The 20,361-nt window shown below is 42.1% G+C and overlaps 2 protein-coding genes across 7 annotated transcripts; one reads left to right on the top strand and one right to left on the bottom strand.

The window, feature by feature from the left end:
* Window positions 1-959: 959 nt before the first annotated feature.
* thtpa (thiamine triphosphatase) lies at window positions 960-4,939 on the bottom strand. 2 transcript variants are annotated; one of them, XM_080793656.1, is made up of 4 exons: window positions 4,814-4,939; window positions 2,582-2,651; window positions 1,790-2,362; window positions 960-1,511 (listed from the first exon to the last, which is right to left on the bottom strand). In XM_080793656.1, the coding sequence occupies exons 2-4, from the start codon at window positions 2,649-2,651 to the stop codon at window positions 1,411-1,413; spliced, it is 744 nt and encodes a 247-aa protein (XP_080649782.1). In that variant the 5' UTR covers window positions 4,814-4,939; the 3' UTR covers window positions 960-1,410. The 2 variants fall into 2 exon arrangements, with proteins under 2 accessions (XP_080649782.1, XP_080649783.1); XM_080793657.1 differs by lacking the exon at window positions 4,814-4,939 and adding an exon at window positions 2,766-2,805.
* A 658-nt stretch (window positions 4,940-5,597) lies between these two features.
* Window positions 5,598-20,217, top strand: zfhx2 (zinc finger homeobox 2). Of its 5 annotated transcripts, XR_013966177.1 has the most exons (6): window positions 6,318-6,496; window positions 8,262-8,420; window positions 9,264-9,339; window positions 10,532-14,700; window positions 16,757-18,126; window positions 19,059-20,217. XR_013966177.1 is itself a non-coding variant. In XM_080794290.1 (5 exons), the coding sequence occupies exons 1-5, from the start codon at window positions 5,707-5,709 to the stop codon at window positions 17,198-17,200; spliced, it is 4,854 nt and encodes a 1,617-aa protein (XP_080650416.1). In that variant the 5' UTR covers window positions 5,598-5,706; the 3' UTR covers window positions 17,201-20,217. The 5 variants fall into 5 exon arrangements, 4 of the variants coding, with proteins under 4 accessions (XP_080650416.1, XP_080650415.1, XP_080650417.1 ...); XM_080794290.1 differs by lacking the exon at window positions 6,318-6,496 and adding an exon at window positions 5,598-5,712 and having other exon boundaries at window positions 16,757-20,217; XM_080794289.1 differs by having other exon boundaries at window positions 6,317-6,496; window positions 10,535-14,700; window positions 16,757-20,217.
* Window positions 20,218-20,361: the final 144 nt, after the last annotated feature.

The following is a 20,361-nucleotide window of genomic DNA, read 5'->3' as shown; positions in this document are numbered from 1 at the left end:
CTGTTCCTGTCACGTGACCCCACCCAGCGCCCCCTAGACCCCACCTCTGTCTAAACGAATAGTTAGTCTAGACAGGTAATCAATATCCATTTGTAGTAGACCTACATACCAAGAGTTTTCAACTTTTCATGTTAACGAAATTGATATCCTCCGTCTAAATGAATATGATATGTATTTGGCTAGCGACTTTGGTATGTTCAAGATAAATATATCGTTCAATACAAACAATACAACTAAGAAAATCTACATGGATTTTGCTAGACCTAGAATGCCTGTGATCATTTAATTATACTGCATACTGTATGTAACAACAAGAGCCGTTCTAGGGCTAGGATTTTGCATGCATGTTGCACTATTATTACCTCTATTACACTTACAGGTATGTATTTTGTCTTTGAAGAAATGTTAATTTTGTTCAATCTGTATGTTAATACAATATTGTAATGGAATTGGTTTCCCTTGTTTGAAACATTTGATCCTGTGTCTATAATATGTCAGGTTGGACACGACCTAGCAAGCAGGCAGGCTCAAGGTAAAACATTCGTAGTACTAACTTCAGTATAAGTTGTTTTTGAAGTTGTGTGAATACATTTTCAATCAGCATTAGGTTTAACTTGAGTGACTGCATGGTTCAATAGGTACAATCAGAGTAATCTATTAAGAGAGTAATGACAGACACTCCTGTTGACTCGCATTGTAACAAATTAACAATGGAATGCGGAAGTGCTCATTCTATCTCAATGGAATAGTTCCAATGTTTGGAACTATAGCCCATAGGCACCCGCTTTGCGGCGTGTCACCACTCTCTTTAGATTACTCTGGGTACAATGTAAAAAATGTCCACACCTCCATCCATCACCATTACCACTGCCAGTCTGCCACTGTACTTAATCAGACAGTCAGACTTATCTTAGTTGAGAGATTTTATTTTGAATACATCCCATTGGTTGAGAGCGGGTGCCAGCCAGTGGTTTGCCCTATGAGGAACTAGGAAGCATTTTAGAAAGGAAAAATAATTCAACAGCTGACTTAATTAAAAGCCAAGCTAGAATAGTGAGTAAAAGACAATCTACCTTCTTGGAAATCTAATGGCGTTTATACCTATTTATCTTTCAAAATGTAGTGTAGTAAAAGTCATATAAGTTTCCAACAGATATAGGCCAGACTCACTACTCGGGTATACTTCACAGTCTATCATTGTTGTGGTAAACAAAATACATTTACTTTAGTACTTCAGAATTTTCAACATTACAGGGTTAAATTACATTTAAGCTATCATTTTTACACATTTTAATATGGATACAGACATATGACTATACACTCCACAGTCTCCGCTATACAAAATAAGAATCATGCATCAATTAAGAAATGTGCAGCTCATTTTTGCATTGTTTGACTCAATCAAATTTCTCACAAAATCTTTGCACTTAGTAGTTTAGCATAATGCTCTGGGCAATATCTTTGAAGGTAGACGTCCATTTTTCCTTGAACACGCTGATCCCCAGTCAGACCTGTGAATAAAAATAAACACAGAGGTTAATATTAAAATAGTTAATAAGAGTTATTATTATTAATTATTACCCTTTATTATTAAGGGTTATTGAAAGGGTTATTATTAGTACAGGTCAAGAGCACAGTGGAGTAATATTTGACCACAGGTATTTATACTTTGACTTAAGTAATGGGGTTGTTTAGATCCCTCTCAAATAATATTAAGTGGAATATAATATTGGAGAAGTATTAAACTGGTCAGGTGGTTAAATATATACAGTTAAGGTTTAGTGTTTACCCAGCTTTTGTGCCGTTTTCTCGATCTTCTCCATGGCAGGCTGCATGTCTTCTCCCTCTGGTACGATGACCTCTATCTCTCCGACACAGTAACCGAAGTCAGCCTTGTCAAGATCTATATGCACGTCTTCCTCAAGAGTGAATGAGCACCGCACTGTCGTAAACGCTGCAAAGCACACCAGATTCAGCTTGCTCAGCCAAGATTCATCCCCCTCTGAGGAGCTTTTATCTGCTGTTTTAGGCCCATCTCGGTCAGCTACCAGCTGCGTCTCCTCTTCTGTTACTTCCTCTGGCAGTTGACATGACATTTCGCCATCCCTGACACTGTCCTTTAAGACATATTTCACTCTCTGTTGAATTTCTGGCAGACTAGTTATCTCTAAGTAGCGAGAGCACAGTGCAGCCTGTTTAGGCTGTTCTATTCCACTGTTCTCTGCCTTGCCGACTGTTGCTGTTGGACACTTCAGCTCCCAACAACCTCTGCGTTGACGCAGCCAGGTGTCTTTCAAAGTGAGAGAGAAATCCGGTGTGTCAAAGTACTTGTCATGAAACTGATGCTCACCAATACACACTCCTGGTTGAAAAGAGAGATACATTGTAGTTATATAGTTATTATAGAATAGTCTATAATGATAGCATACAATGATGTATTTCATCAGAATCGATATGCTGATATACATATAGGAGACTATAGTTTAACAAACTTAATTGTTAATAAGAGGCAATTTACATCACACCACCATATAGACCTATGTCTGACTATATGGGGACATAATGACATATGAAAACAAACCTCCAATGCCTTCCAATGTTTTCTGAATGTCAGCATCACATACAAATTTTCTCTCCACTTCCACACTCATCTGAAATTACACAATTTAACAGGGATCAATAACTGTCATTACTCATTACATGCTGCCTGTTTTAATTGGTATTTGGTAGCATATAGGTACAGCATCTGATACCATTGTGAGTACCAGATCTCTTGTGGCTGCCAGATGTCTGTGGGGTCCTTCGCGCATGAGACCCACGTCATCACGTATCACGTACGCTCAAAACAGCATCACGTATCAATTCAATTCAAAGGGCTTTATTGGCATGAGAAAACATACGTTTACATTGCCAAAGCAGAAAGAACAAAACAACAGTACAGCAATACAATCAAAACAAAAATTATGTACTTTGAAGGTCAGAATCTTCAATAGATTACGTACGCATATCACGTACGCTCTAGCCAAACAGATGTCGTTGGTTAGCCAAACAGAGCTAACCTGTTAGCTCTGCCTTGTCTATCTTCAATTTAGCATAATCGTTTCAGGAATTTAACATCACAATGCAACGTTTGGTACTCCGATATCATGTATTATTAGTCAGTTAAATTAACAATGATTTTACAATATAAATTGTGGTCTCAGAGATATAAATGCCATTAAATGGGGCTCCGTATGTAATAGCATAGTGTAATAAGTGTAGTAGTGTAATAGCGTAGTGTAATAAGTGTGGTGGTGTAATAGCGTAGTGTAATAGCATAGTGTAATACGTGTAATAGTGTAGTGTAATAAGTGTAATGCGCCCGGGGCGTCACTCTGTGGATTCGTCTATAGCTGAAAGCCTGGAGGAGTCACTTGGCCAATCACTGCTGACCCGCCAACTGGAGAGTGTAGTGGCACTTTCAGACAGACAGACAGACAGACAGACAGGCAGGCAGACAGACAGACAGACACCCAGGCAGGCAGGCAGACAGACAGATAGACAGACAGACAGACAGACAGACAGACAGACAGTCAGTCAGTACTATATCATACTGTATGATATACAGAGTTGCACAGGCAGACAGACAGACAGACAGACAGACAGACAGTCAGTCAGTCAGTACTATATCATACTGTATGATATACAGAGTTGCACTCTGTATATCATACAGTATGATATAGTACTACCACCAGTGCTTTTTTTGTTGCTTTGTGACACTTTTGCCTAAAGTTACTTGCATGTGAATAGGCCTACAGTCCAATCAGCAGTACAATCTACAATCTGCACAGTATGACATCTAATTATTAACCTTTTACCCTACATACATTGCCTATATGAAATGAGCAGATCTACAAGATCACAACATTGTGAGCTAGCAGATCTGCTGTAACAAATAGGTCTATCTGACCAGCTTGACCAGACTGACTGACTATCTATAGCTCAATTATGTTTAGAAAGCCACAGTTTCTGGCAGTGTCCAGCAATAACCAATTTATGGGAAAATATATTCAATAGGTTCTCAAGACCAGTGATTCCCAAACTTTTTCATGCCAAGTACCCCCACATTGATCTTATCATTCATGCGGACCCCCATTTTTAAAATATATTGCAGGGACCCCCATAAGAGAAGATTTTTACAGTTGTAGCAGTGATTCTCAACCAGTTTAATTTCAAAGAAGCACCCCGAGTTTGACATGCAACAGGCTACGGAGCCCCATTTAATGGCATTTATATCTCTGAGACCACAATTTATATTGTAAAATCATTGTTAATTTAACTGACTAATAATACATGATATCGGAGTACCAAACGTTGCATTGTGATGTTAAATTCCTGAAACGATTATGCTAAATTGAAGATAGACAAGGCAGAGCTAACAGGTTAGCTCTGTTTGGCTAACCAACGACATCTGTTTGGCTAGAGCGTACGTGATATGCGTACGTAATCTATTGAAGATTCTGACCTTCAAAGTACATAATTTTTGTTTTGATTGTATTGCTGTACTGTTGTTTTGTTCTTTCTGCTTTGGCAATGTAAACGTATGTTTTCTCATGCCAATAAAGCCCTTTGAATTGAATTGATACGTGATGCTGTTTTGAGCGTACGTGATACGTGATGACGTGGGTCTCATGCGCGAAGGACCCCACAGACATCTGGCAGCCACAAGAGATCTGGTACTCACACCATTACAAGTCAATGGGTCCAGTCATTCAGTGCATCTTGAGCTCATGCACATACAGCGTTATAAGTTTACTAACTGTAAAATACAGACCTTTAAATTCACAATTAGAAGTCCAAATTCACTTGACGTACACAAAAAAAATATATATAAAATAAATCACTGGCTTAAGCAACAAATCATGTAAAGTCCAAACTACCAAACCGCGACAGGAATATATTTTACTCAGGCACAATGGAGACACCTATCACAGTATTCAGGACAATCATATCCTGTCTCAGTAACGGACAAGCGCATACAGATGGTGCATTTCTAATCCTCTCTGCTTTATAAATATGCATTATTCTGCACAGAGATTCTATTGCCGTTGATGTACGCCACTTACTGCAGAAACTAGAAACGCATGTAAAATATTGTGTTGTTCATGTGCAATAACAGCGAAGCATCTGTGAAAACTGTGATATAGTCTATTTATCGATAAATTATGATTTGTTATACTATTCCTGACTGACGCAATCATTTAGGGCAATAAGAGATTAATTTTGTTTCGCCTTGGATGAGGATTCCGCGCGGATTTCAATACTATTATGTCTAATAATGCAGGTCACTTTCACCTTTTATATATAGCCTACGTTATTCAATACGTTTACCTTGATGATCTTGCTTTTTGATGATTCATTAAATTTAAGTCAACTATAATTCAAATCCCCTGATAATATAATGATTATTAGTATCCATGATGTTACATAAGGAGATTTGATCATCCATCGTGTGCGAATGTCAGCAATCAGCCTGGGGGGGAGCTGTCGTGTGTTTACTAGACAGAAACAGGGGAAGGAGAAACGAGAGAGAGAGGGCGAATGAGAGGGAGGGGAGAACCAAGCCAGGGAGGAGGCGGAGGAGGTGGAGAGAGAGAAAGAAGAAAACTTTTCAGTCCCGAGGAGCGAGAGAGAGGGAAGCGTGCTACTGCTGGAGCCCGGGCGACCATGCAGGTAAACGCATTAGCTAATTGCTCTCCCCACAACTTAATTAAAACAACGATCGGTTTAATTATTGCGCCGACGTGGCCTGAGCGCAGTGGCCTGCGGATCGAGGGTCGATCGACCGACCACCGGGGGTGGATTGATGCAGCATTTTACTAATCCGATCCGTCACAGATTTCGAACATTAAAAATCCCAAAACTTTTTTTTTCTCGGCTCTCCTTTTTTCTCCCCCCACCCCTCCTCCACCCTCCCCCTCTCTTTCTGCACCACCCCCATCGCCGTCCTGTTCCATAAGAGAGGTACTAACTAGTCCCTTTTCCACACACAAGTAGCTTAGCATTTTTTAATTAATCTTCTTTTCGCCAATTACCACCGCAACGAAACCCTTGTTTGGTTAGCATGTTGCACGCACCTACCTAGTTCTACCGATCGCGACTGTTTTGAAAATGTGTTGGAATGCTTTCACAACAACAACAATAATAACAGTGATTATAATAATGATAATCAAAGAGTAGGTGGGGGTCCCGCGGAAGGAAGGAACGCGATTGTGGGTGGAAGGGTTGTGAGGAGGTTAGTGTGTGTGTGTGTGTGTGTGTGTGTGTGTGTGTTTTCTTCCTATCAGCACACACATACACACATCTGCACGGAGGAGCAGCAGATCATGCACGTACATGCATTAATTAATTAAATGGCTTCGGTCCGTGCGTGTAGTTGTAGGCCTCGATGTTGGTGCGCTTGTTGCTGGCTGGATGATCGCTGTAGATGCCCGACTGGCAGCACACATCCACCGGGGTGAGGAACGACTCTAGGCCGGTGTCGCTTGACCAAAAAAAAAACGATCTACAAGCTAACACCGCGGCGCGTTCGCAACGCGTCGTTAGCTTGTAGGTCTGTTCTATTTTCCTTTTTTTTGTCAAGCGCAGTAGTTTATTAATCAAGCTTTTCATACTTAATTGTATTTGTATTTCGTCGTCGTGCGACATAAACTACGTATTTCGAAACTAAAAGTGTCGACGTGACGCGTGTCGACACTCGTTCGTCCGGAAAACGCGACATTTTTGTCGAAATAACGTTACATTTCATAAGGGAGCCTTTATTAGTGTGGAGACTTGTTTGAGGAGGGGACGTTAATTACCCTGCTGCTTGCTGCTGCTGCTTTGCTAACAGGCTAGCTAGCAAAGAAGTGCCACGACTGTTATGAGGTTAAGCCATTTTGTTTATTAATTAAACCAGCCTTTTGGCTTTTAGCGGAGAAGCAACAGCGTGGTAAGTGAGATGTTAAACTCGTGTTTGAGCAGTTTTGGATGTTTGTGGTTGTTATGGTAATTATCTTCGTCAGTAAATGAGCTACTAAGAAGCAGCGTTTTGTGGAACACCACTGTAATGCGACGCTGAGGCAACCTAGCTTCCTAGCTAATTGATTCATCACTTGGTTCGGCATGATAGCTAATTAGACCGCTCGTTAATTAGCCAGCTCGGTAGTGTTAGAGTGGTCATATTAGTTGCATCTTTTGTGTTTTTCATTGGTAGTGTCGGAATGAGCATCTTGTACACAATCTGTAACGTTAATGTTTGGAGTTATTTTGGAGATTTCGCTAGCTTGCTAATTGGCATCATGACGAGGAAGTGATCAGGATCTGTGTTGGTCTCTCATGAGGACATTTTTACGCCCATTAAATCCATGTTGCAGATTTATTTATGAGCAGTTACTGTATGGTAAGATCGTTATTCACTCCACACGGAACGATCCACCTTGGCAGGCTGTATGATTTGGATGATTTATTAAATTGCATGGAAGGTGTTTCACAATCGGAGGCATGCTGCAGGCTTCGCTACGGTCATGCATGCATGCAGCAACCGTGACCTCAGATAGTCTTATTAAAATGCGTTAAGGCTGTAATAATCAGGACACTTGGACATAATTGCTATATTTTGAGACCATACTCGTTGTACAGTAGGTACAACCAGAGATTGTATGTTTAGGAGTGTTGGCCTATAGTTGCATGCACTTTTATAACAATGTATCTGCTTTTTGTGTGATATAGTGATATACAGTATTGAAGATGTTATGGTATGCTCTTGGGGGCTTTAAATTAAGTTAGTTTTCAAATGAAAAGTCCCTGCAATCATTACAATGAGGTGTAATTTGATACTGTGGTTGCTGAGAGGGGGGAAACTCCCTATAAAAGGTGGTTATGGCTGGAATCAAGACTGTCTGTATTTTCATAGTTCTGTGAAGCTGGATCAGGGTTTCGCTTAACAAGGAATGCATTTTCCCCTGTCGCATTTTCTCTACCATCTATGCCATTTTACTCCTATACAATATGGGCTATTAATGCAAAAAGTGTCATAACATTCTCACAGCAAACGCATCTGGCAGCACATTGTGGATTTGAATCATCAAATTTTGCAGTGTGAAAAACGATTAACAATCTTGTTGTTTTTGTTTACTTGTGTTGTAATGGTACTCATTACTTTGTTCTTCTGTAATAACTCAATCCGTTTGGGATAAAGGGTTTTATGTTGCCATATCTTTCATTTTATATTTATTGGCCAGGAGGAGTCTGGAGAGTCTGTGATCAGTGACAGCAGCGGGGTGGCGGAGTGGCTGTGCCCCCTGTGCCAACAAGGGCAACCAGACCCATCGTCTCTATCTCTGCATCTCAGTGAACAACACAAAGTACTTCCTAACTGCGTAGACAAACTGCTGGACATTGTAAGTACACAAGGACAAAATATCACACCAGTTGTAGTCCCTTTTTTTAAATAGTTTGACACTGATGAGCTGCAAAACCAATTATGCAGAATACATAGAGCTCATGGAAGGTAAAACTCTGAACCGAAGTGTTGCATCAATATAAACTTATAAAGCAAATTCAACTAGCACTGTATTTAGTGTTTAATGTCTTAGATTAAGTTAGCAATCAAGAAGCATTGTTTTTAAGCATGTTGAAGCTATTATTTCATTGTAATTCAGTAATATGAAATGAAAATCTGTAACTTCAAAGTAATTTGTAGTGTAACGACTCCCGGGTGCGTGCTTGAAAATATGCAGAGACAAATATTAATCAAACAAGACAAATTAGACAGTCAGACAAAGGCATTTCAGCCTTCAACTGCGTCTTACTCTTGTCTTAATTCAGTAATATGATTCATTTATGCTTTGGATTACCCAGGCAGATCTCAAATCTTTGATAGAAATATTAGCTTAACACTTAAAACTTACAGAACCTGGAAGTGTCTTCAGTTAAAACGATCGCCAATTTTAGAGCCTTGTTTTTAACTACGAGCTTGTAGGTCTGCTATTTTTGAAACATCGAAGATATTTTTAGAATCTGATCTCAGGTCAAAATGGGTTAATTTTATGTGTCAAATTAAAGGCTGGGTCAGGTTGCACTGTAACATTGCTATGCTTCAATGAGTCACACCAAGCTGGATGGCAATCAGCCACCACGTGACTGATAGCATTCACCTTTATGTGAAAAGAGGAGTTATATTTATGATTTCCTTTTTTTCACTGTCGAAATCCCATTGATGTTTTCCCTCCTTTTTTTATCAGGCTGTCGCTAAGTCTAAACAATGTGCCAGTGGCGGGTTGAGGCAGGTTGAGGACACGGATGCTCACAATACCACAGGTTAGTGAGAGGTATCTACAAACAAGTCAGAAATGTGTCCTTCGCTAAACCCCACCCCAAAAGCGATTGTCCAATGCCAATCCAAATAGTTTAGCAACCGTTGCTAAGGATATGGCCAGCTTCCATCACCTCATAGCTGTCAGTGTTATTTTGCATGGCTGTGTTGTTGAACACATACACAGCTTAGCGTCGTGGGAAAAACGTCACGACTGACCCAACCTGGTGATGGCAATAATAGTACTAATCACTGTACTGTAGTCTTACGGTGCATTACATGAAAACTCCTGTCGGACGGTTGTTAAAGGTGATTCAGTTGGATACTGTTTCTTCATTTCACACATATATATATATATATATATATATATATATACACACACACACACACACACACCCACACATAACATAACATAACAGTCAGGCTGGATTACCGGCCTAGGTGCCTGGACTGCTCAGCCAGAGAGAGAGAGAGAGCAGCAGTTGAGTACATACTTCACAGTATGTGTGTGCGTGCGTCCATGTTGAGGTAGTGCAGGGACGCACAACTTTGACGATGGAGAGGGCCACTATATTTCCACACTCAATCCAAAGGAGCCACATTGCATATTACTGTCGTAGCAAAAATAGCCAATCTACAAGCTCAAAACGCATCGCACCGGGACACGTTTTGAGCTTGTAGATCAGTAGTGGGGGGGGGGGGGGGGGGGGGGGGGCGCGCCTGACAGCCTGATGACACTTTGTAGCTCTTGCTACTGAAATGATTGATTATAGGACAGCTTGCCATCGCATAGTGGGTGGGGCTTGGCGAAGGGTTAATTGTTTGACCGATTTTATGTTTTAGCATTTAAGAAATTAGACTTGGCAACACATAATAGAAATACTATGTTCTCAGATGTATACAGACAGACAATATAGGAAAAATAAAGGAGACACATAATGATATGGATAAATGAATATATATTGCATTTGTTATATATATATATATATATATATACTGTATATAATTCGATTAATTATAATAAATGTGACATTCCTTGTATTTGTTAGTAAATGGTAAACATTGAGTAGAACTACAGTGCTTGATGTTTGACCTGGCATGAATTTGCGTCTTTGAAAGCCTTAATCTTATTAAATGAGTTGTTCTGTTTACCACAACATAACAGTTGAGTGTTGCATTTATTTTTTTATTCTTCAGAAGCTGCCCTCCAACAAGTGAAGCATGGTGAAGATTCAGAACCCTGCCAAACTGAGAATTCACACGCTGTCCAGCAGCTTAAAGACAAAGTGATGGAGGTGTGTGGACAAGGTGAAACAGACCAGGGGGCAGGTGGAGCTCAACCAGAGGAAGGGAATCAACCCACAGGTGAAGCAACGCAGCAAAACACAACGGAGAACGCAGCGATGGCAGAAGCCAAGGCAACCTCGGTTGATAAAAATGTAGTACCTCCAAAGGTTACCCGGTCATTTAAATGTACCGCCTGTCACGAGGCGTTTCTGTCCAAGACAGCTTTGAGTGTTCACTACTCCTCCGACACCCACATTCAACAGATGAAAACAGGCGGGGAGACCAACCAGAATGTCGTGATTCCTGTTCTGGCTCGGCCGTTTCTGTCCAACAAGCCCTATCAGTGTGCTGTGTGTCGAGTCTCCTACAATCATGCCATCACCCTCGAGAGCCATATGAAGTCTGTTTTACACCAGACCCGGAGCAGAAATGCTGCCAATGCCGCCGCAGCTAGTGGGCGTTCGGGGAGCAACAGCGTTCCAAGCCCAGCAGTGGGCACTCCGGTGTGCGGAGCCTCGCAGCTAGTCACCACAACAAGCTCCTCTGCTCCTGGGAGCCTGATGGTGACTGCCAAAGAGGGGGAGCAGATCCCAGCGTCGACAGCAGCCCCCTCCCTCCTCGCCTCCCCTGTGGCCTCGGCTCAGGCGGTCTCTGCTTTTCTCACCCTCCTTACGTCTAGTCCCGGCTCCGTATCACACTCCCTCGTTCCTTCCCTGTTTGCGGCTGGCGCAGCTCCCAGTGTGGCCACTCCCCAGCTGGTTCCTCAGCCTCAGATGCTCATGCCCTTGATCCTCAACGGGCTCCAGGCCCAAACCCAGCAGAGCCAGGAGAACCAGCAAGGACAACTCCTGGCCCAGTGTGTGCCATTACTAGGTCTTAGCCCGGCCCAACAAGCCCTTGTAGCCCAAAGACTCAATAGCTTACAGAACCAGGGGCCCACTGTTGAAGTCCAAGAAAAGACACAGTCCTGTGTGGAAGAGCAAAAAGAGGTGGACGGAAGAAGTGAGGAGGAGCATGTCAAGCAGGAGGATAAGGCGGTAAAAGAGGAGAGTAAAATGGTTAAAGAGGAGGTCAAGGTTGAGGAAGGGGACAATCGGCCTGTGGTGGGTGTTAAAAGAGAGAGAGGTGAGGAAGAAGACACTAAGGAACTGATGAGCAAAATGATTAAGCTAGAGAAAGATGGAGAGGAGGGGAAGATGGAGGGGGCAGATATAGATGGCACAACGGACAGAGGGGACAGTTTGACAGATCAGTCGGGGCTAGATGGAGGAGATAAAGCAACTATCCTGAGCACCTCCCCGACAGCAACAGAGAAAAGCTTCCGCAATAAGAACCTTTCACCTTCTACGTCTGTACGAAGCTCAAGCCTCAGCCCTATACATTTAAACCTTACACTTAGCCCGGATTCTACCCCACAGAAATCACAAGCAGGCACAAGCCCTAGCGGCTCAGTTGACTCCCTGAAAACCAGCCCGTATAAGAGCAACTCCAATTCCCCAGACCACACTCGTCCTTGTCATAACACAAAGGGGCGCAACATTTCTCCAGGCCCGCCGATACTGTCCGAGTTCCAGTCGGAGGTATTGTCAGCGTTCTTTGAGTCCCGCAGTGAGGAACATGCTGCCAGCCCTCCTCGTGAGGACTGTGAGGCACTGGGCAGAGAGGTGGGCCTCACTGAGGAAGAGGTACGCAGGTGGCTATGCCAAGCACGCAACGCCCAAGTGAAACGGAGAGCAATGGGATCAGAGCACAGTAGGGGCAGAGCAGGTCTCCCCACGCACATCCAAGTTGAAGGTTTAAATAATGACTTTGATGAGGATGAAAGTTCACTGATAATAGCGGAAAGTGAGGATGGAGCTGAAGCCTCCAGCAGTCAGGTAATTGATTTGTCTAGTAGTAGAAAGAAGAGAAAAGAGAAGGCTGTTGGGAGGAACAGCCTCCCAGGAGACACCTGTTTGACCTCCGATTCTGAGACTGAAGAAGTGTACACCTCTGTCATTGTGTCTGATGATGAAAGTCAGAATGGGTCCTTGAAGGAGGGGCCCGACAGTCCCGCGAAAGACGAAGCACAGCGGGAGCCTGCCGGCAATAAGGGCCCCAGTGGGGGGAAGGTGCTGCGCTCCACCACCGTGTTCCTCTCTGATGCGGAGGACGAGTATGAAGAGGAGGATGCCGGAGGAGGTCAGAGGGCCAATCTGAAAAAGAGAAAGAGGGAATTTGAACGGGAAGCAGTGGAGGTCAAAAAGGAAAGGCAGGATCCAGATGTGGATCTGGAGTTGGAGGCCCAAGGGGATCCTCCAAGCACTCAGGCCCACTCTATGGACCACACAGGGCTTCCAAGTGGCATGCTCCACTCCCTCCCCCTCTCTCTGTCCCTCGCTCCATTTTCTGCACAGTTCCTCAGTCCCTATGTCCTCTCACTTCCTCCCTCCATATTGGGAGATAAATTGCCCACCTTTTCCAACCCGCCAAATATAACGCGCTTTGCAGAGCCTCTCATCACTCAGTCTCTTTCTTCCCATGGCCAAATCTCCCATTACCTGTCCAATGGAGGTGATTGTGAATCAGCTTTGGACCTTAGCATAGGGAAAAGGAGCACTTCTTCCTCATCCTCGACCTCCATGGTCGACAGGACATTGTTGCAGAAGGGACGTCTGCTGGACGGCCTGGGTCTGAGGCCCACATCCAAAGGCCTGGTGGTTGTCCAGGTGAAACCTGATGGCTCAACCACTACAGCTTCCAACAGCAGTCTGAACTGCAATAGCTTGAACAAGTCAAGTATTTACATGAGGGCAGCAGAGAAAATGAACGCAACATTGCTGGAGAGGGAAAGGGAGAGGGAGAAAGAGAAGGAACAGCAGCAGAGGAGGTCAAAGGGCAGAAGGTATCGGGACATGAGGCGTTCCAGGACCATCATCCAAGCTGACCAGCTTGATATTCTCTATGGCTGCTACTTCAAAGACCCCAACCCTGGGAAACACGAGTTTGAGCAGATTTCGGAATGGGTCCATCTTCCAAAGAAGGTTGTCCAGATTTGGTTCCAGAACATGAGAGCAAGGGAACGCAAGGGCGAGGTGCGATTCATCAGTGATGGAACCCTGGCGGCGCTGGGAAAACCGCTCATCAAGTTCACCTGGCCTCTTTCCAAACCCATATTCTCCCAAAAACCTTCCACCACTACCAACAGCAGCCCTGGGAGCATCACCACTACTCCCATGGCCCGCACACTCATAAAGACGGAGAAAGAACCTGTGGAAATGGGCAGACTACTGGATGTGGTGAAAAATGTAACCCCAGTTCCCATAAAGCCTAAGGAGGTTGTCTCTTCTGCCACGATCTCTCCTGTGAGCTGTGTTGCCTCATCAGTGCCAAAGATAAAACTCGAAACCACCAGCAACCTCACTATGGTCAAAATTGCCCCCAAAATGAACACGCCCATCCTCCTTGCGACCCCCAAGGAGCTCTTGCCCATTGCCCCTCGCCCAGTCTTGAAGCTAAAGCTAGAAGAGGAGAGTGAGGATGACAAAACGGATGAAGAGAAAGACAGTGAAAGAGAAACGAGGCCCGTCCCAGGAGCCACCAACCGCATGGTACCCAAAATCCCCACCACGCCTATCAACAACAAGCCCCCCGCCACAGCAATGGTGCAACAGAAACAAAACGGACTTAACTACTGGACCCCCAAGGGTTCTTTTAAGATCAACACGCTATCAAGAGAACAGCTGGCTCTTCCCATGCACAATGTCCCATCTCGCACAATCCCCCCTCCTCCGACCCCTAGCATTGCACCGGTTAGCCCAAATATACCCAGCAAAGTGGCCAGTCCCACCACCCCAGCCATGGCTAAATCCAGCCCTACGGAGAACAGCTTCCACTCTTGCAGCCGCAGACCACGCACACACCTTTCCTGCCTGCAGCTGTCCATCTTGCAGTCTTGTTACGAGACCTGCGCCCACCCCAACGCCATGGAATGTGAGGCCATCGGTACGGAGCTGAGCCTACCACTCAAGGTGGTGCAGATCTGGTTCCAGAACACCAGGGCAAAAGAAAAGCGCTGGCGACTGCAACAGGAGAAAATGGTAGGTGTAGTGCTTTAAATGCACACAGTAATGAGTTATTACAAAAAGTTATATTAGAACAATATACCAATAATTTTTTCTAAAATCTAGATTTCTGCATACAGTCGGCGTTGTGTTCATGTTAACTGCATTGTCACTTGTGCACATAACAGCAATAAGTTATTACAAAAAGTAATATTGGATACCTTTACTATCCCACGGGGGAAAATCAGTCGCCCAGAGGCGGCACAGCAGTTATGGTTACAACTTACACGTAATTATAAGAAAAGGTACTATAGTATACAGTAGAAACGAAAAAAAGAAAGAGAAGATGCTAATAAAAATACTGCGGAGCAAACCAGGATAAACAAATAATACAGTCAATCAATCTCGTCCTAAGAAAGACAAGAGAAATGAAGTCCAACGGTGCAAAGCCAAACAATATTGGAACGAGAAGTAAAACTTCTGCATTGTTTTCCCCCTGTATATTAATTTGTCTAATCTAAAGTAATGTCTTGCTCTATATTTCTGCATATTGTAGGCATACAGTCTATTCCAGTGGTTCCCAAACTTTTCCAGCTGAAATCCAGAAGATAATTTTGTACATTTCCAAAAATACATAAGTTTAGCCCTATTTAAAGACATAATGTGACTCATTGTGAGATCAGCTATTTTCAAACGTTTTACACATATATGGATTTTATTTCCGAGAACATTTATGAAATGGGTTTTTATTTCTCAATTGTGTCAAAATCTTTTGAAATAATTTAGTAAAAGATGTGTTAAAAACAATGTAAAGAGAAGGGATATTTACTCGACACAAAAAAGTGGTCTGAGACTCTCAAATGGGTCCTGACTCATTGTGGGACAATCCACAAAATCACTGAGAACTAACTTGGATGCTACTTTAAATGACGGTAATGGAATTCTCAGAGGTTGTGTTTTAAAATATTCAGCAGTGGTTTTTCTCTCTTTCTCTGGGCAAACCAGGAGCACCCTTAATGATATTTGTTTGTTTTAACATCATTGCCATATGGAGTGTAGTATGTTCACTAACAGATATTTTCCCATGGACCAAAGCTTGAGAAACAGTGCTATAGTGTTTAGTAACTGGTGCCTCACCATCTTCTGCTATTTTTGGGTGGGAAACAAATTTCATCCAATCAAGAGGCAGAATCCATTTATCAGCTTGGATTGGATACAATTGGTATCTTGACCAGAAAATGAGTTTTCTTTTTACTAAAGGGATGGTGATAATCCTGTTACTGAAACACTATAGAACTGTTTCTCAACCAATGGTCGGCATCATTTACAGGTGGACCATGGGGGAAGAAAATATATATATGTATTTATTTATATAGTATTGTAATTGCGCAATACTGGCACACAACTAAGGCCATTAATGTTACATTTGAATGTATATTATATCATGTGGAGAGGTGGGGTGGTCCTTCAGTTTGAAATATGCTACTGGTACATGAGCTCAAATATCATTGCTCCATAGCAATGATAAAGAGCTATTTTCTATTTCTATTTTTCTTGCATACAAATCTGTAGAAATATATGCATATGAGTTTCAAACATAAAAGGACAATATAAAACGAGGAAGTAATAAGTATACAACTATACACTTATACATAACACACAAACATCCATTATACAATTATAAATTCTTAAACCATAACCCATTCCCACCCCACCCAGCCCATCTTCTGCCGAACCCCACAACCTGCAATGAGTCAGATCTTTGCAGAAGTCCATAAAGTGGCATATATCTATTATTGTATTTAATACTTATTTTAACCCCAGGCAATTGCACCACTTTTAATATTAAATGATTAGCTATTCTGTGTTTGCATTATTCTGATCTGCAGATAAGTCGGGGATATGTTTGTTCACTGTCACCTTGGCTGGCAATGGTGTCACTCCAACCTTATAAATGACAAAGTAGATCACATGGCAGAAATGTTTGCCCACCCCTGAACCTGTCGTAAACAACAGGATTACGACAAAGAAAAAGCTACCTAAAACTCACTTTTCGCTCTCTACCTCACTCCTCTTTCCCTCCTCTTCACAGTCGCCTGTGTCAGGGGGGAAAGTGGACATGAGCTCGGGGAGCTACCTACAGTACAACGCCCTCAGAGCCAACCGACCCATCCTGCCAAAGCCAGTGCAGCTGACGGTTATTGAATCCGTGGCCCCTTCCGTGGCGGGCCAGCCCCCGACAGCGCCAAAGGAGACCCTGACTGGTCGCTGCGAAGTCTGTAACATCACCTTCGAGTCCAGAGCTGCGGCCAGATCCCATGTGTTCTCTCCGCGACACCTGGCCACCCTGAGAACCACTAACTTTGGCCAGCCTGCGACACTCAACAAGAATGGAACCAGCAGTGGTGGACCTGGTGGCACCATCCCGGGGTCACAGATCACACTCTCCAGTCCGATCGCCAGTTCTGGTGGTGGTTCTGTAGGTGAGACTGTCGTCGAATCACCTCCATCACCAGCGACTACCAGCAGCAGCTAAGACTTGGATGAGGGTTGATCTACAAATAACTCTTCCTTGCACCCATTTGGGCTCCTCAGATTTTAAGAAACACATTTTTGAGCACTAATCCTCAAACTATTTCTCTCCCTGCACCGGCTATCCCCTTGTTTCCCCTTAACTGACTGAACAACTGATGTCTAACAATGGAGTTCACCCGCTTCCTATACAACAGACTATAATCACACTGCTTCATTCAACAGCTCTCAGATGAATGATGAACATGTCCCAAGCTAGGGCTGCACAATTAACTGAAAGTAATCAGAAAAAGTTATTCTGTTTCACAATTCTGTAACCGTGAAGCTATATAATGAATTCAAACATCTTATCTGGCATCTCACCTTCATTTCCTCACCATTAAACAAGGGTTAATAACCAACACTGTACAACCCATCTTCCCATCCACCAGACTCACAATGGGCAAGGAATGCATTAAGAATATAAAATCTTTTTCCACCAAAAATAATCTTAATATAAATCATAACTGTGCAGCCCTATCCCAAGCCCTAAATCCACCACCCTTTGAAACATTTTTGGTCCAAGGCCTGTGGTTATATTACCTTCCTTATGAGAACTTCTCATTTCTAGTCACTCAACTTGCCATGCTTGTTGTCCTACACGTACTTATCCTGAAGACTGATGCAAAATGTAATAATATTCTTGTCTTTGGAAGTGGGCCATTTGACATTGGGCCTGGCACACTTTTTGGGGGACAAGGAGAGTAGATTCACCAAGAGTCTCCTATGGAATCATGCTACTTTCTCCTTTACTGCAAAATTTGCTTTGGATATAAGACGAGTGGATTGATCCAGCGGGAGAGGAGCAAAACTGTTCTTCACCAGTTCATTAGCTAATAGACATCATGGTCTGAAAGAGCATTGTATGTCTACTCACTTGGGATTTTGAAGGTACTTTAACAAGAAATAGGGCTGTTCACACTTTCCCAAATATGGGTCTATGTTCTAATGTTCACTGTTTTCATGACAATCCAAATAGACAGGGAAAAATGAGAGGAATGCTGAGGAAGGTAGTTTATTTGACAGCACTTTGACACATTTTACTTGTATGAAATGTTTTTAAGCATTCTAATGCTGTGTCTGTTTATGGAAAGACACGCTAGTGCATGTTGGATGCCTTAATATAAATTACAAGTTAAATTGATTATTTGTTTCCCTCTTTTGCTAGTCGATCGAGAACATGCTTTAGCTGCTTGTGACTGTACCATTGTACAAGAAGCATTTGTGCATACAAATGAAGAGTTCTATTCCAGAATGCTATGCATCCATTTTGGGGTTTCAATTTGACCAGAATTTCACCATTCCATAAAATCCATATCTAGAATATATTGGAACCTGACTGCAACGGTGTTGGTGTTTTGTCAGCCAACATCTTCAGTAAACAACTAATGTACTAATCTAATCTCTACCCATTTATCGCTCTGAATGAGACGATGCCATGTTTCCAAACGACAAAATGGTCTAATTTTGGAATGGAACTCCTCAAACATCTAAATCTAATTACAAGTATTTTTCAATATTAGAGCTGTGCCGAATACTTGACAGCCTTAAAAAGGGGAAATATTACTAAGCATATTAATTGAAACCGAAAGTGCTCCTCATCTAATGTTTGCAAATAAATTAAATGGCTATTTTACTCATGTTTGAATAGGGTCCATTCACAGCCTGACCACTTTAATTTGATGAATTCATTGGGATTTCTTTTTGTCATGAATAGTGTGTGTGTGTGAAACAGGAAAATAACTACTTGGCTCAATGTATAGATTTTTATATCTAGAGTTAATACAAGCAAATGCTATAAACTGACATACTTTTTTTTTTAGGTCAAGCCAAACATGCAGAGATACTGGGAGCAGGGTTTGAAAGGGTTTGTCTCTTGTGTGTTTTGTTCCCCTTCTTGTTTGGTTTTGTCTCGATACATAATTGCTAATTCTGCTTATGTACCTGCTGGGAAATGAGATGCAACAATGTCTAATAGACATGCTAGACAGAGGGGGGTATTATTCTCCAGTAGCCTTATGGGATTATGGGTACTCAAAGTCTAAGAAGCAAATTGGGAAATTGACTGAGAGCTATTATAAAGATGGTGCTGTTTTGAAGGAGATGCTATACTAAAGACGTTTTCCTTCAGTTTAAGTTGTATATTGTTATTAATGTTACTATCAATAGTTCTAACAAAAATGCAAAACTAAAAAATAAACTTTTTGTAAAGAAATATATTAAGAAAGGAAAAACCTGATTATTCCAAAGTAATCCTCCCTTTGCTTTCTGTCATTTGAAAAACCAAAAAGCAATCTGAGGTTGACAGAGACCTAGAGAGGCGTTCCTAAATGCAAATTGTAAAGGACATCCCATGGCTCAACACTTGTGCCAATCCACTTGGTATGTTTTTTTTGGGTTTTTTTTTTATCTCTGCTTGGGGGGGAAAAAAAGATGCACAGCCGTCTCCACAACAGCACAGAAAATACTTTGTTTTTAACAATTTGGAAATGGAAAAAGTGCTACAAACAATGGCCTTTAATTGGGAATTCACAATTGGTGTCAGAAGCTTGGTAGCTAGTGTCTAAAACACAGAATTGGATGGCGGTGTTTGAGCCTCATGACTGGGATTATACACAAACACAGACACTGTTGCACTGTCCAAGTTAGATAGGTTTTTATGGAGATCTGCTTTTTATTCTTTAATCATGTTCCATTGTCACTTTGATTCTCACTATTGTTATAACTATACTACTTATCCTATTCTCATTACTACTTTCATCACTGTTTTGATTATTGATCCATAACGGTTTTTAATGCCACCACTTTGCTCAAAAAACAAGTTTGGTATTGGTATGAATATTGAACAAAAATGGTGGCTGTGTTATTGTTAGTTTTGATTAAGCTTTTTTTCCCCCCTCACTGTACCTGCTTTTTTGTGTTTGATCTCCATTCTGCTTTCTTTGATATACAGAAAGAAATAAAATCCATTGAACAACAAAATCTGATCTGTGCAACTGCAATGTCATGGAGATTAGTCAAATGTAATGAATTTATAATGTAGATTTTTTTTCTTTTCTTTTTTTACTGTAAACTGTACTGCAGGCAATGTGCTTTTATATTTTCACAGAAAGGTCACCAAGGTGG

This window comes from Protomyctophum bolini, assembly GCF_963924005.1.
Source record: "Protomyctophum bolini genome assembly, chromosome: 21".
In the NCBI taxonomy this organism is placed as follows: Eukaryota; Metazoa; Chordata; class Actinopteri; order Myctophiformes; family Myctophidae; genus Protomyctophum; species Protomyctophum bolini.
This window is presented reverse-complemented; position numbering and strand designations above follow the sequence as displayed.

Coding starts and splice junctions, on each gene's coding strand:
- thtpa (XM_080793656.1), bottom strand. CDS start 2,651: ATGAGTGTGGAAGTGGAGAGAAAATTTGTATGTGATGCTGACATTCAG. Junction 2,363..2,581: donor AACATTGGAAGGCATTGGAG/GTTTGTTTTCAT, acceptor CTTTTCAACCAG/GAGTGTGTATTGGTGAGCAT. Junction 1,512..1,789: donor GAAAACGGCACAAAAGCTGG/GTAAACACTAAA, acceptor TTTTATTCACAG/GTCTGACTGGGGATCAGCGT.
- zfhx2 (XM_080794288.1), top strand. CDS start 6,467: ATGCCCGACTGGCAGCACACATCCACCGGG. Junction 6,497..8,261: donor GGCAGCACACATCCACCGGG/GTGAGGAACGAC, acceptor TTTATTGGCCAG/GAGGAGTCTGGAGAGTCTGT. Junction 8,421..9,263: donor TAGACAAACTGCTGGACATT/GTAAGTACACAA, acceptor TTTTTTTATCAG/GCTGTCGCTAAGTCTAAACA.